This window comes from Bos mutus, chromosome 26, assembly GCF_027580195.1.
Source record: "Bos mutus isolate GX-2022 chromosome 26, NWIPB_WYAK_1.1, whole genome shotgun sequence".
In the NCBI taxonomy this organism is placed as follows: domain Eukaryota; kingdom Metazoa; phylum Chordata; class Mammalia; order Artiodactyla; family Bovidae; genus Bos; species Bos mutus.
In genome coordinates, this window is record NC_091642.1 from 17,432,268 (window position 1) to 17,447,718 (window position 15,451).

Sequence of the window (15,451 nt, forward strand, 5' to 3'; positions counted from 1 at the left end):
TACCAACCAAGAAACATGGCAGAAATTATATTATTCAGTCTAACACATGGATGGACTATTTCTGTAATGAAGGGTAGCCATTGTTTCTATAGATGACATTTTATGTTTTTCTCTTTTTTAAAAATGTAATTTTTAAAATTAACAAGGAAAGAAAGAAATACCAAAAAAAAAAAAAATTAGTATAGCTATTGGATAGACTCCCTAAGATGAGTCATTTGCTTTGCAAAAGTCTTTGACATATATTACAATAGTTACAATTGATTACTGAGGCATTAAGATTGAAGTATTTATTTTCTAATGTATTTTCCAGCTATATTTTATTTTTTGCAGCTGTTATCTGACCCAGCTATTCTGTTTGTGCTGTTTGGGCCTTAATGGTTAGTAATGGGTTTAAAAAAAGTTTTAATCTGATAATACTTTTATGCACCAAAATTTGCTACAGCTTTAGTAAAAAGATTAAGTATGATTCTGAAGTATACAGGATTGCTACACTGAAAACATGTATGTGCAAAGTTTATCTCACATGGCAGATACGACTGTTTATCACTCTTTAGTTCAAAATTTAGGGAAAAATAGTTCAGATCGGATCTTTTTACTTATTACACTTAGTAGTTCTGTTTTCTTTTCCCTCTTTTTCTAACTGTTAAAGGAAAATCTGCAAACACTTGGAACAGAAATAGAACGTCTTATTAAACACCAGCATGAACTAGAGCAGAGGACGAAGAAAACCTAACGCAAAGCTCTTCCTCAGTGAACAGACAAAAGCCACACACGGAGCAGGTGCCACTGCCCAGCACTGTTGGAAACTTCTCCCTGCTTTGTGTGTCAGCCAGTAAAAAGTTTGTTTTGCTTATCTGTATAAAGAAGTACCTTTTTACAATACAAATGCATTGCTGTGTGTACTGTAAGAATGTGAGCTCTGATGAAACTTGTTCTTGTACAGTGACAGCCTGTCATTGAATCTGAACCACTGAATTTAATTGGCTGATAGTCACATGAAGTGCTGAACATTACAACAAGGGCTTTTGAAAACCCCTTCTCCGTATTTCTTCCCTTTAAAATATATAATGTCAGAAATGATTTCACGTTCTAAAATTATGCATGAAAGGACAGGTGTTAATCATTCAGTAATACGCTATTTCTCCAACATGAATAAAACTAAAGAAATGAAGAAAGTTTTTGTTTTGACATTCTGATACAACATTTGCTTGTGTGTTAGGGACACCAGTGAGTTCTTAAATCCTTTGATCTTCATGGAAGCTGATAGGAAAGTGGCTCTCGGTGACCAGCAGGGATCGGGCGTGGATGCTTCTGTCAGGTTTCCTTATTTGTGCTAGGAACATTTTTTTCAGATGTGAATTGAGTTAATTGTTAAGTTTTTAAAAATCTCTAGTTACATAAACTATGATTTGAAATAATTTGCTCATTTAGAAAATTCCTGTGGACTTCAGTTGTATTTTAAAATGTGAAGTAAATTAGTCATTAGAACCAAGAGGTGAATAACTAATTCTTTGAAACAGAAATACTTTAGTTTTACTGACATCAAGTATAAAGATAAATATAAGATACTTATGACGAACCAGTTCCCAAGAAAATCCAGCATAGGGCACTGTTAACCATTTTATCTGTGCACCATTCTTTACTGTTAGTTTACTTCCATATTATAGTGGTGTGATCTTACAGCCCCTAAATGTGCTGTGTTTCGGTATATTTATTTAAAACACAAAATAATTACATCCTTGTAACCAAAGGAGTTTTAGAGCCAAATTTATGTATCCTGTTGGATTTTTACAATATTTATTTAAGATAAGCACCCAAGTGTTGCTGGTCACAGTATCAGTATTTCTGTCACTGAATTTTTTTCTTGTCTCTTGTAATTTCTCACTGATTTTCTACATTTCGTTATATTCAGATCATTTCTGTAATGATACCTTGGCACATACACAGATGTTGCAGCAAGCTTCGTTTTTGTTCTGAATTTTTGCATCCTCCTTTTCCTCTCAAGAGAAGTAAGCATTGAGGTGATGGATTAAAAGCCTTTAAAGACTTGTATGGCTTTACCAGTTGGGCTGGGCTTTTGTTAGCAATGTCCCTTTAATGTATTTTAACTTTTTTTTTTTAATCAACTTACCATTGTGTAAAAAGATCATTTACTAAAGCCTAGATGATTCATTGTACCATCTTATTTTTTCTGTATATTGAGTTAATAGGTTTCATCCAAAAACAAAATCTTTTCACTTCAAAATGGAAATATAAGTTCAGAAACACTTTATATTTAAAATAGCTGTAAAAGTTTTAGTCTTACCATAATATGTCTTTTTACCAGTAATAACTTTATCAAAATAAAGAAATGAGGGTAAGTGCAATCACATCTGAATTATTTTCCTAGTTGTTTTTGATAGTAGTATTGATGCTCCCAAAGACTAGTCAATGTAACTAAATTTTTACAGCTTCTTATATGATATAGGTTCATACACTACAGTATTTGTTTTTTTCCTTCCAAGACACAAAATATGTTAATGGAGACCAAACAGTGGTCAGATCTACAGTATTCTATGTCTGTACATTTTAAAAATGTATATGTACGTACACACACACATTTTTGCATATATATATATTGCATATGAAAATGAAACATTCCAATATTAACATTTGTGCCAGCATTCAAAGACGTTTAATGGTTAAACAGTTTTAGAAGAATGCAATTATAAACCATATATTGACTTACTATTACTCCCCCCATAAATGTAAGGAGCTGTGGAAAATTTGAAGAAAATGCTTTATTTTCCTTTTGTTCTTTAGTTTCTACTATATCCTTTTGTATATAGATCATGACTGAGCAAAAGTGTGTACAGCAAAGTGCATTTATCAGATCTCTCTCTAGACTGACCCACAGATCCTGATTAAGCATTTAGAAGGCAATATATGGAAAGAAGAATGGGGTGTCCAGAAAAGGAAAATGGTTGGATAAATGATAAACTTCTGGGAGAAATTTTGGTTTGTCTGTTTATTATTAATTAAACACATCAAAGGCTGTTTTTGTTAGCACCATTTTGATTTCTTTGAGGAGGAAATTATTTGTGTGTGTGTGTATACATACACGTGCACTTTACTAAGTTTTAATTTTAAAACAGGCCAAATTTTAACAGGCTAAAGTCTGAAGTGGTATGGGAAAAGGCAGTCACAGTAAGTATGCACTTTACTAGGTTTTAATTTTAAAGTGAATACTTACTGTGACTGCCTTTTCCCCATACCACTTCAGAGTTTAGCCTGTTAAGCTCTAAGGATTGAAAATGGTGGATGTGAACAGTAGAATGAGTTTAAACTTTGTTTGTTTGTTTTTTAAACTTTCTATCCATAACCATTTAAAGCAATTTATCTTGAAATTAAAGTTTGTCAGGCTACCAACAAATGTTATTTTTTCATATAATAAACACATTTATTGAAAACCCCTTTATTGCCAGGCACCATATAGGGTGTCAACATTATACTGTAGACAGGCTAGACAGGGCAGTTCGTGTCCGCATGGGGCTTATGGTCTAGTGAAAACCGCTGGGAGGCAGTCTTTGAGTCTCTGCAGCCCACAACCAGCCCTTGTCATAGGAGGTTAATGCACTTGGCAAGTAGGTGATCCAGAAGTCTTGCTCTGGCATGACGCTTTGGGAAGTGAATCCTTGCTGAGGTACACTGGGAGCAGATTGATGTTTTTGTGGTGGTTCTGCACATTTCCTAACTTTTTTCACAGTTTGATGTTTAATTATTGTTTTAAGAAGGGGAAAAAAAATCCAGTGACCATAAAATGGCACTTAATTTTTGCCATTTTAGTAAGTTATTAATGTCCACTTGATGCTCATAAAGATGAACCTAATCATGGTGTCATGTTTGTTTCTAAATTGTTTTGCAGTATATTATTTTCTAAAGATTTTTACATATAATTTCAGATGAGGATTTATCAGTAGAAGAAAAAAAGCACTAGAAACCATTAATACTGTAAATGTTGTATATGTTACCCTGATGAAAATATTTTATTTTTATCAATCATGGTATTCCATATGGTTAATTTGCCTTATGAATGCTGGATTCAGTGGTCTGTCTTCCAATAACCTTCTTTTTAAAATGAAAGATTTCTTTTTTGACACTAAGATTGTTCATGTTTAATACCGGTTGGTGGCACTAGAAACCTGAAAAATTTTCAAGACTGAACAAGAGAAGATAATCAAAAGAGAATCCAAATAGAATTTTTCAGGAAAATAAATGAAAAATATAATTGTATATTAAAGATGTATTTTTCTTCTGAAATGAAATTCTTTTTTAAAATGCATATAGCTGTCCATTTTGACTATGATGAAACTTGTTTATCTTCCAAAGTTCATATATATATATGTGTGCATTGTACAGATAATCTTTAGTTTGATTACACTGTTCATTTTGTAAATATCTTTCTGTATAAAATGAAGCTTTTCAAGAGAATTTTATGTATATACTGTACTTATTAAATAGGAAATGCCTGTTTACCAAGTTGTATTTTACTGGCATCTTTGTTATTTACACATACCACTACTAACAGACTGATTCTCCAGACATCAGAAGACTGAAATTGCTTGAATGTTCCTTTTTAAACCAGATTAATAAGAATTTTTGCTTTCCATTTTTGTCTTTATTCTACTAATTACAAGTCCGTGAACAATAGTAAACTAATTGAATGCCATGTTGTATTTTAAATTTTTGTCTAAATCTGGCCTTTTGTAAAAGGCTGCCTATGTGAAAATTTCTCATTGAACTTGACAAGCCAGTAATAAATTCAGATTTTCCACAAAACTATGGAACTTACTTGCCCAAATTATGTAGGTTTAATAATAAAGATCTAATAGGTTCAATAAAAAGATATTGAAATGGCATTAGCTTCATACAGGTAACATGTATAATGGATATTTCACATCATGGTGTGTTGTTTTCCGTTTCTCATAACAGTTGAGATACACACAGATTATGCCACATTCCTTAAAGAGTTCAGTATTGGAAGGAATCCCCTGAAATCAGGATCCTTAAAATAAAGGTACAGTTAATAGGATTGAGGAAGCTTTGCTGACTTACTTAGTAATCTGTTTTCAGCGGCTTCTAGATTTGTTTGCAAGAGAAAGGAGTATATAAAAGAAGAGTCAGTTTTTGGAAGAGGATAGCTTATGGTTCTTAACTGGTCAGTGTGACCTGCAGTTATGAAGGACCATTCCAATGGACTTAAATCCAAGCCTGCTTTTTTTTTTTTTTTGATTTCTTTTTTAAAAATGTATATTTTGGCTGCGCTGGGTCTTTGTTGCTGCATGCGGGTGTTCTCTAGTTGCAGTGAGCAGGGTCTTCTCTTCATTGCAGGGCGCGGCCTTCTCACTGAGGTGGCTTCTCGTTGCAGAGCACCGGCTCGAGTTGCAGTATGCTGGCTCCGTAGCTCTGGTGCACGGGCTCAGTTGCTTCTCCATCTGTGGACTCTTCCCGGACCAGGGATGGAAGCTGTGTCCTCTGCGCTAGCAGGCGAATCCTTATCCACTGGGCCACCAGGGAAGTCCTGCCTTTTCTTACTAAAGTCTGCTTCAATCAGTGAGTGCAGGATGGGTGCACGCTTCTTCAAGAGGACCAGCAGCTTGGGAGGATGCCTCTGGCTGACCAGGGCTAATGCCGAGAACAGTGTGACCAGACCAGATGCCCGTGCCCCTGCAGAGATGCACTATTAATTCCTAAATTACATTTAGGAGACTTGATTCTAATTTTTTAAAAGAAGCACCCACTGAAGTCATATCCTATTTCTGAGAGATTTTCAGCCTTTTGAATTGTCCGAAGGCTGTGCTGCTAGCCAGTCAGATGATCTACCCATAATTGCATTTCAGAAAAAAGGGGAAGAGGTAGGGTGTTATATCTGAAAGAGGAGTCCCTGCCATTTAACCCAGTGCAAAAAGAGTTCTATTGAAATTTTAGGATTCACTGAAATACAGAGTTAGCCAACTTTTAGTTACATTGACTTGGAAACTAAATACTGGAATGGCTTTGCGTATCATCCATTTCACTGTGTTTTTATTTTTCAAAGACCCAAGGGCAAGATGTGTTTTCAGCATCCTTACATGTTACTTGTCCCAAAGCAGTTAAGCCTGCCGTGGTATTTCTTAGGTTCTTTTTTATGAAGTCTCTCCAAATGCTGCCATTGATCTAGTGTGCCCGCCAACACGACAGAAACACTTTCAGCTCTTCCCACCAGAGCCCCCAATAGATCCCAACTCCCCCACCAAAACCCAACTCCCTAGAGTTCATGCTAAAGGCCTGGCTATTGCTTTGGGCTCTGAACCAGCTTCTCCCTGGATTTGAATGTTTTTGTGTTATTTGTTATTTTTGTGTTATCTAGGCAAGCCTGGAAGGATGGAGGGAGAACCTGCTTGGGACTCACAGGCCAAGAAAAGTCTCTTGCTTGCTTCCTAATTGGAATCCAGAATCCACCTTCTTATAGAAATGGTATTTTCAAACAGTGACTAACTCTAATCAAAATTTATGGGCTAGAAGGCTGTGTGTGTTTGCCTGTAACGTTTATTACATTTTTTTCTTTACTTTTATGTGGTTAAATGCTTTCTAAGCTCCAAGGCACCAACTTTCCAAGAAAAAAAAAAGTTAAAGCAGAGGCTTGGAAGCTTCAAGGCAGAATGGTGTGCCACACACTCAAGCCCCAGATACCTCCTGAGAAATTCGATGATCCAATATTACAGTCTCACAAAGGTGTCCTGAAGTCTCAGAAGTCAGTCCGAGTCACTTGTTTGCCAAGTCTGTCTTCTAAAGCACAAAGGTTGCTGATGATTTTTAAAGATGGCACTCTACCTGCAGGCACAGTGTAGTTTCATTTCAGTAACAACTTTAGGATAAAGCGGAAGAGAATTTTTCCTTTTGTCTCTGTCCACACTCCTATCTCCCACACACAACTTAACACACACCCAAAACAACACTGTTGCCCAGAGCTGGTTTGGCTGTCTCTTGAGTTTCCAACCTTCATCACTTCCTTCAAATTCTGCTGGGATAGGCTTTTTTTACAAGTCAGTCAAGTGAGGAAGAGATGAAAGGGAAAAACGAGAAAGTTCAGCAAGATGCCTTTTCACATTCAGTTCCTTGTCAAATTGCTATTGTGATGGTGGAAGTGCTCTACTGTATCATAGATAGGTTTGCCTCTGCTATGGATGGTATGCCACAGGAGGCAGGACCCACATAACGTGGCTGTTTATAGAGGATGTTCCATAGTGATTCCTGATGTCACTTTGCACATTTTTGTAAGTTCAACTAGAGATGTACAGTTTAACATATATGTATTATTTTTTAAAAGGAGGGGATTTCCAGAAAGTTAAACACTGAATAGAAAACACTAAACACTAGAAGAAATTACTTTGATTGTGTATTGAGGGGGGAATGGAGGAGGAGGTGCCAGGTTTAAGGACTGTTCCAGTTTTTTAAAGGATGGAAGTGAAAGTGAAAATCTGTCGTGTCTGACTCTTTGAGACCCCTTGGATGTCCATGGAGTTCTCTAAGCCAGAATACTGGAGTGGGTAGCCTTTCCCTTCTCCAGGGGATCTTCCCAACCCAGCGATCGAACTCAGGTTTCCCGCATTGCAGGTGGACTCTTTACCAGCTGCGCCACAGGGGAAGCCCAAGAATCCAGGGGTGGGCAGCCTGTTTCTCCAGTGAATCTTCCCGACCCAGGAATCAAACCGGGATCTCCTGCACTGCAGCTGGATTCTTTACCAACTGAGCTATCAGAGAAGCCCCTTTTAAAAGGATAAATTCAGGTATTATATAATTTAAAGTTGATTCTATTAAAACTTCCCCTCTAAAAAGAAAAAAAAAAGCCAGTCAATCCTGAGAAACAATTACTCAGAGTATACTGAAATGTTTTTCTAGATTAATTTCTGCCTTAAATGCTCATTAACAGATCAATAGGTGTCATAGAGTGGTGGGCATGAGAAGCAGAGACTTTATCAGGTTTGGGGGTGGGTAGGGTAGAGGTAAGGACCAAGTTCAAGTGAAGGTGAGTTCTGCAGAAATGGCTTGAGGGCCCTGAGTCTCACATTCTGATACAGCTGGTTGCATGATCCCTCCAACAATAGAGTTAAAAGCCTCTCTGATTGGTTTTGGATACTTGTCAGCATAAGAAAAGTAGTTTCCTATATGAGCATGGTTTTGTCCCGTGAGATGCTCTTACATGTTCTAGGGGTTTACCCAATGCTGTACTTACTTAGCCCAATAACATTTAGGACCTAGTGTCTCTGGTCAGAAATAAATATAATGTACTATATTGCTTTTGTATGTTAAGAATGTGTGTTTTCCTTTTAAAATGATAAGGAACACAGTTAAAGCACAAATATATCCATGAGTGGGTTGAAGTCATAATTAGATTCTTTTTCTTTGTATTAATATGGTTTAAACAAAAAGACCAATCAACTGTTAAAGAAGATGGATGTGCAAGCTCGGGTGATTTAGCAGACTCTTAGCTGGAGACTTGGCACCTCTCTTTTCTTCCTCTTTCTGATTGTCTTTTGACTAAGCTCTTCCTCTAACTGTGATCAGAGAAGTAGAAAAATCAGTCATTTTGTTCTCTGTAACCTCAGTAGTGGTTTTGCAGAGGACTCAGTTAATGGATGATACTATAATTTTTTCAGCACTTTGGGTTCCTTAAGCTTCTGAATTACCTGTGGGTATATCTTTTCTTGCTGCCCTGTTGGTGACTGTAATGGGGCCTCCCTTTCCGGCCCCATCTTCATCTAAGGCAGCTGGAGAACGCTGAGGGATGTAAAATGATCTGGACACGGACTTGCATGACCCTGCCCTGCCACTGATTGTGAAACCTTAAACACATAACCTCTTTGAGCTTCAGTTTTCTCACCTGTAAAATGGGGATGATAAAACGCACTTTGCAGAGCTGTTCTGAGGATTAAATTGGGCACTGAATGCGGAAGAACTGTGTAGACTGTGAAGCTCTGAGATGTGGCCAGATAAGCTACATCTTTAAAAAGAAAGGGGTAATTCCTGTTTTTGCAAATACTATTATTAAAATGTTGAAGGATGCATATATAATTGTATTACAAAGATTATTGCTTTAATAGAATAGCCTTTACAACAGAGTGAAAAAGCACTGTTAAATATACAACTGTCCATGTATGTAAAGGCGAAGTTCTGATTAGATTCATAGACTCAACAGTGGCTTCCCCTGAGGCGTGCTGCACTTTCTTTAAAAAGATTTTTTAATGTGAATGCTTCCCTGAGATTGCCCTGTACACATTGCTGTATCATTTGTTTGTTTGTGGCTGTGCTGGGTCTCCATTGCTGTGTGTGGGCTTTCTCTAGTTGCAGAGAGAGGGGGCTACTCTCTAATTGGAGTGCACGGGTTTCTCATGGAGGTGGCTTCCTTGTTGTGGAGCATGGCTCTAAGCACATGGGCTTCAGTAATTGCAGCACAGGGGCTCATTAATTGTGAGTCCCCGGCTCTAGAGCCATGCAGGCTTCAGAAGGCATGTAGAACCTTCCTGGACCAGGGATCGAGCCCATGTCTCCTGCATTGACAGGTGGATTCTTATCCACTGGACATGGACTTGCATGTATCCCACCAGGGAAGTCCCTGGTATACTTTCATATTTCACTTTAAATTCTTGTTTCCAAGATATTTTTCAATGAGTGTGTGCTCTTTTGCTATAGGTGGCTTGTAAAATTGTATTCTAAGAATCATATCACATGCCAGGCACCATAGGAGGTGCATAGTAAGAGAAAGAGGGCAGGGATGGAGATTATATACATACACACACATACTTATTATCTAGAAAGATCCTATTGTTCAACTTTCTAATTCTCCTGAAAGAGATTGTTCAGCTTCCTCATACAGTTGGAAAGAGGTAAGAGAAGGTGATGTATTGCCAGTGTTCGTTTGAGCAGCATTCCCTGAAAAGATCTATAATTCAAGTCTAGCGTCAGACCCGTGCTGCTTGGAGACACCTGCAGCCTGATGCTGTTTCTGAAGGTGGGACAGCAGGTGCAGTGGCTGAAGGATGAGAATAAGTAATGAGAAGGATGCAGGTGCCTTTGAACTTACTCTTTCCAGCCAACCCCATCCTCTTATGCACAGCCACTGAGGTGTCAGTGGGGAGAGTGTTTAGATGGCTGGACCTTTAAGATGTTTTGGACATGGTCACACAGACTCTGTGCTAAAGGCCAGGTTCTACTGTGGACGTACTGGGGGTGTTTCACCTTTGCTAGGAAGGAGGGAGAAAAGGAAGGAAAAGCACAACAGGGCTTGGAATTCTACTAATACCAGCCAAAGGAAGGTGTTGGCAACACTTGCCTCCTTTAGTCCTTGGGTCAGGGGGTTTAACCAGGGCTCCGATTCAGCCACCCCAGCTTAAAACCAGGCAATGGTGTGCCGTTGAAGACAGGAAGGCAGACAGGTGCTGGCAACTGACCATGTGTCCACCCCGCCACAAGGTTGGCTTTCTCTGAATTTAAGAAAGCTCCATCGTCAATATTTCATTTAGGTTCTGTGGTGCTTTTCAAAGCTCCACTCAAGCACGGCTTGATAACTCAAGCACGGCTCCTGAGTCAGTGTGTGTATGTTTAAACATTTTACATTTTATTTTTTAATTAATTGTTTAGGCTGTGCTGGGTCTTTGTTGCAGAGTCAGGGCTTTTCCTTTTCTCTAGTTGCCAGGCTTAGTAGTTGCTGCCCACAGGCTTAGTTGGGATGTGGGATCTTGGTTCCTTGACCAAGGATGGAAACTGCGTCCCCTGCCAGGTGAATTCTTAACCGCTGGACCATCAGGGAAGTCCCTCAAGGTGTGTTTTGATAGAACTCAGGCTGTGTTTGCAGCCACTAAGATTCAATCCTTAAGCTAAGCCAGATACACATGTAAAATAATTCTCCATCCTTTTCTAGATTTTCTGCCTGCTTTTGGATTATTTTGTACAATTCAATTATATTTCCATAATTGGCTTACGAGTTAATCCTCTTTGTAAAATGTCTTAGTGGTTGCCCTGGGGTTTACAAAATATCTTAAAAACATGAAATGCTTCATTTATTCATGAGTCATCACTGTGTAGGGGCCACATGAATTCTGTGATGGACCCAAATTTATTACACGTGCTGCTGGAGCAAGCACCTTTTTTAGATTTTATTCTGCCTGTTTTAGAGTTGAACGATGAGAAGCAAAGACTGCAGGGCCATGTGGACCACAGCTCTCAGAGATGGAGGAAGGCTTGAGAGAGCATCTAGGCTTACGGCAAACAGACTTTCAGGTCCCACAGGCTAATAACATTTCAGAAACAAAATTCTGAGCTTGCAGACTTATTCTGCTAAGTGAGGATCAAAAAGAATTGCCATTTATCACCATAATTTCATGAAAGAGGAAGCTTTAACACTTTTCAAAAGAGGCTGAAAGATTTAACATTTAAATTGCATGAGTTTAGTACTGTGAAAAGCTCTATTTATTTTTCTCCCCTCAGTGGAGTCTGGTATTTGAAAATCACAGATCCACTCCAGCCACTCAGTATAAGAGGAGGGGAAAGGCCCATGGGAGGAAGTGATCTGCCTGAGGTCACACTTTGCCAGGCTTTTCCTTGCTCCAGAAGCACCGATGACCCTGATAGTGCCTGAATCACAGTTGATACCAATACCTTATGGTTCTACATATTTGGTTCCAAGCACCGAATAAGCTATGGAAGCTCTGAAGATGGAAAGTATGTGGGTTATTGAATTATTGCCTCTCAGGTCCAAATGTAATGTGAAATATCTGCCCTGTGACCAACAGGAGAATTCCTTTAACCAATACTCCTTCGAAGTGAGCATGGTGTTAAGCTTCCTTAGCAGAGGGCAATGGAAGCACATTACAGGAGGAAGAACCTTCTAGAAATTGCTGGAAGGGGCTGAGTATCAGCCTTGTGTAAGAGGACATCTAGTGAGCCTGCTCCAGCCATCCCTCTGCAACTTTGCAGCACCTGATGACCTTTCTATAGCCTTCTCAGCATGGAAGGCAAAGCCCCTGCAGGAATACACACAGTTACATGTGGTCCAGAGAGTCATACAAAGTAGCCACTGCAGGGCCGCGCTGCTGATTGCTGACCACTTGCCCCTCTGCTGGCACTCCTACATATTGTTTGCTGAACAATCCAGACCATCTCCCTGCTGGCCAAACCAGCCAACACCTCTGCTGCTCAGTGGGCTGAACCCCTGCCAAGTTTGTGTTTTCTTGGGTTCTCTCCATCAGCCGAGGTACCATAGTCTTTTCTCATAGTTAGTAATTCTTTGTATTTAAATTTTGCTTAACCTACTGAATTGTTTCTCTCTCCTGACTAGACCCAGACTACTGCTGAAAGTGAGAGTGAAGTACATCAGATGACCTGAAAAGGACTTCCTTCTTTTTTAATGCTGAATAATATTCCATTGAATATAAGCACTACATTTTTTAATCCATTCATCTGTTGATGGATATTTAGGTTACTTCCATATCTCAGCTTTGTGAATATCGCCGCAGTGAACATGGAATGCTGATTTCATTTCCTGTGGCTATGTACCTGGAAATGGGATTGCTGGATCCTGTGGTAAGTCTACTTCTAATTTTTTAAGGAACCTCAATACTGTTTTCCATAGTAGCTGTACCAATTTACATGCTCACCAACAGTGTAAAATGGGTCCCTTTCACTCAGTACATCCTTGCCAACACTTCTGCTTTTCATAAAAGCCCTTCTAACAGGTGTGAGCTGATAGCTCATTGTTTTGATTTGCATTTCCCGGATGATCAGGGAGGTTGAGCACCTTTTCATGTACCCACTGGCCATTTGTATGGCTCCTCAAAGCCATGATGTTCTTTCATCATGCCTGGCTCCTAAAAGTCTGGAGGAGGAACCTAACACCCAATGTGCGTGCTCAGTCACTACAGTCGTGTCCGACTCTTTGTGACCCAATGGACCATAACCCTCCAGGCTCCTCTGTCCATGGGATTCTCCAGGCAAGAATACTGGAGTGGGTTGCCATGCCTTCCTCCAGGGGATTTTCCCCACCCTGGCATCTAACCCACATCTCGTACATTGCAGGAGGATTCTTTACCGCTGAGATACCAGGGAAGCCCAACACCCAATGTAGGCTGTAGATAATAGACATTTCATTTGGAAAAATAAGTCTGGAAATCATTATAAATTACTTTTGGGGAAACTGGTGGTATTCAGACCAGATGACTGTAGAGTTTTTGCTCTCAGCAAGGACACCAGAGTCCTAGTTGCCAGAATCCTCAGCCCTGAGAGAATGCACAGTCACCACTTATCAAATAAGTGAATGAATTATAAATTATTCAGTATTCTCTTAACTACTATTTATCTAAGCAGTTGCAAAACCAAATTACACAATATCAAAGAAAAATTAACACAGCCATATAAACAATATCTCAATAGATCTCTGTACTGGTCACATTTTCCTTGGGTAATTCAGATTAATTTGTGCAGCCCAAGGTACAATTTGCTCTGCAGGTCATTGAGAAAGAGTATGGCATTCTTGGATTGTTATAATTTACAAAAATGGCATGTATTTCTTGCCAGTGGGATAGAATATCTAGCTAGGAAAGATACACACTCTTTGCCAACTTTCTCTAGCAAGATATGCAAGAAGACAGTGACTTCAGGAAAGACAAAGAAGTGTCCTGGCTGTGGACTGCCTTTGGTATCTGGCCACATTTTAGTTGAAAGGAAGCAGAGCTTTGTCATTGCATTTTAATGTGTAGTAGAAAACAACACATTTTTTGTTTGGGGACTGCTTCAAATTATACATATTTGGCCACGCTGTATGGCTTGTGGGATGTTGGTTTTACAACCAGGAATGGAGTCTGGCAGTGAAAGCCCGAGTCCTACCCACTGAATAGCCAGGGAATCCCTCACCTTATATTTTAAAATACATCTTCTACTTATAAATATGTATTTATATTCTAAAAATATTGTTTTCCGTGCTGAAAAGTTTCCTTGGCAGACATTTTGCTGAAAATCCAACAATGTATTAAAAATTTTTTTTGCATTAACTACTTTAGTTGATTGATTTACCAACAGCCAAGGTAAAAACTGGCGGAGTTCAGTGTTATTGGATGCAAAAGGGTTACAATATATAAAATTCTATCAAATATTGTAAAATAAACATATGGCCCCAATAGACCCAAGATTTCAAGGCCAAGTACAGCTGGTTGCAAGTTTCTGACTTATTGACATTTCTTTACTCTCTCTTTTTCTGTTTTTTGGACAGGTAGCTTGCAGGATCTTAGTTCCCCACCCAGGGATCGAGCCTAGGTCCCAGCAGTGAAAGCACAGAGTCTTAACCACTGCTGCTGCTGCTACTGCTGCTGCTAAGTCGCTTCAGTCGTGTCAGACTCTGTGCGACCCCATAGACGGCAGCCCACGAGGCTCCCCCGTCCCTGGGATTCTCCAGGCAAGAACACTGGAGTGGGTTGCCATTTCCTTCTCCAATGCATGAAAATGAAAAGTGAAAGTGAAGTCATTCAGTTGTGTCTGACTCTTAGCGACCCCATGAACTGTAGCCCACCAGGCTCCTCCATCCATGGGATTTTTCAGGCAAGAGTACTGGAGTGGGGTGCCATCGCCATCTCCTAGTCTTAACCGCTGGATTCCTTTATTGACATTTCTTACATTAATTAATATATTATTAATTGTTAATTATTATTTAAATATTAAATTAAGTTTTTAACATTTAATTCGGAGAAGGCAATGGCACCCCACTCCAGTACTCTTGCCTGGAAAATCCCATGGACGGAGGAGCCTGGTAAGCTACAGTCCATGGGGTCGCTAAGAGTCGGATGCAACTGAGCGACTTCACTTTCACTTTTCACTTTCCTGCATTGGAGAAGGAAATGGCAGCCCACTCCAGTATTCTTGCCTGGAGAATCCCATGAACGGGGAAGCCTAGTGGGCTGCCGTCTATGGGGTCGCACAGAGTCGGACACGACTGAAGCGACTTAGCAGCAGCAGCAACATTTTATTTAATAAAAATGTAATTAAATTTAACTAAAATAATTAAATGTTATTATTAATTAATATAAAATATTAACAAGATTATTAATCTTATAATTGGCATGAATCAAATGCCTGTTGTAAAAGATGCAGCGAAGGTAGAAACACACAAGTAGAGATCAACAAAATTAATCATATAGGTGCAATCACTTACTGCCCTGTACAGTACATCATTGTTCAAAAGGAAAATTGAAAAAAAAACTTTAAACAACCTCAAATGACATGAATATCAGTTTTTCTGGAGTCTGTTCCCTTTCATATTACTAATTTTGACCCTTCTCATTGCTCTATCCTCAGCAGAGTGCCGTTTCTCTAAATGAAAACAAATTTTAAAAGATTTAGGAGCGCCCTGAGGCGACAAGATCATCTAACAGAGTTAGCGACACTT

At 39.1% G+C, this 15,451-nt stretch overlaps 1 protein-coding gene across 4 annotated transcripts in view; it reads left to right on the top strand.

Annotated features, from left to right (window-relative positions):
* CCDC186 (coiled-coil domain containing 186) overlaps window positions 1-4,830 on the top strand; it is a 46,622-nt gene extending 41,792 nt beyond the window's left edge. For all 4 annotated transcript variants that reach the window (XM_070363935.1, XM_070363936.1, XM_070363937.1 and 1 more), the window contains one exon: window positions 650-4,830. In XM_070363935.1, the coding sequence (XP_070220036.1) occupies window positions 650-733 (84 nt within the window). In that variant the 3' untranslated portion in view covers window positions 734-4,830. The remainder of the gene's footprint in view (window positions 1-649) is intronic.
* The last annotated feature ends 10,621 nt before the right edge of the window (window positions 4,831-15,451 follow it).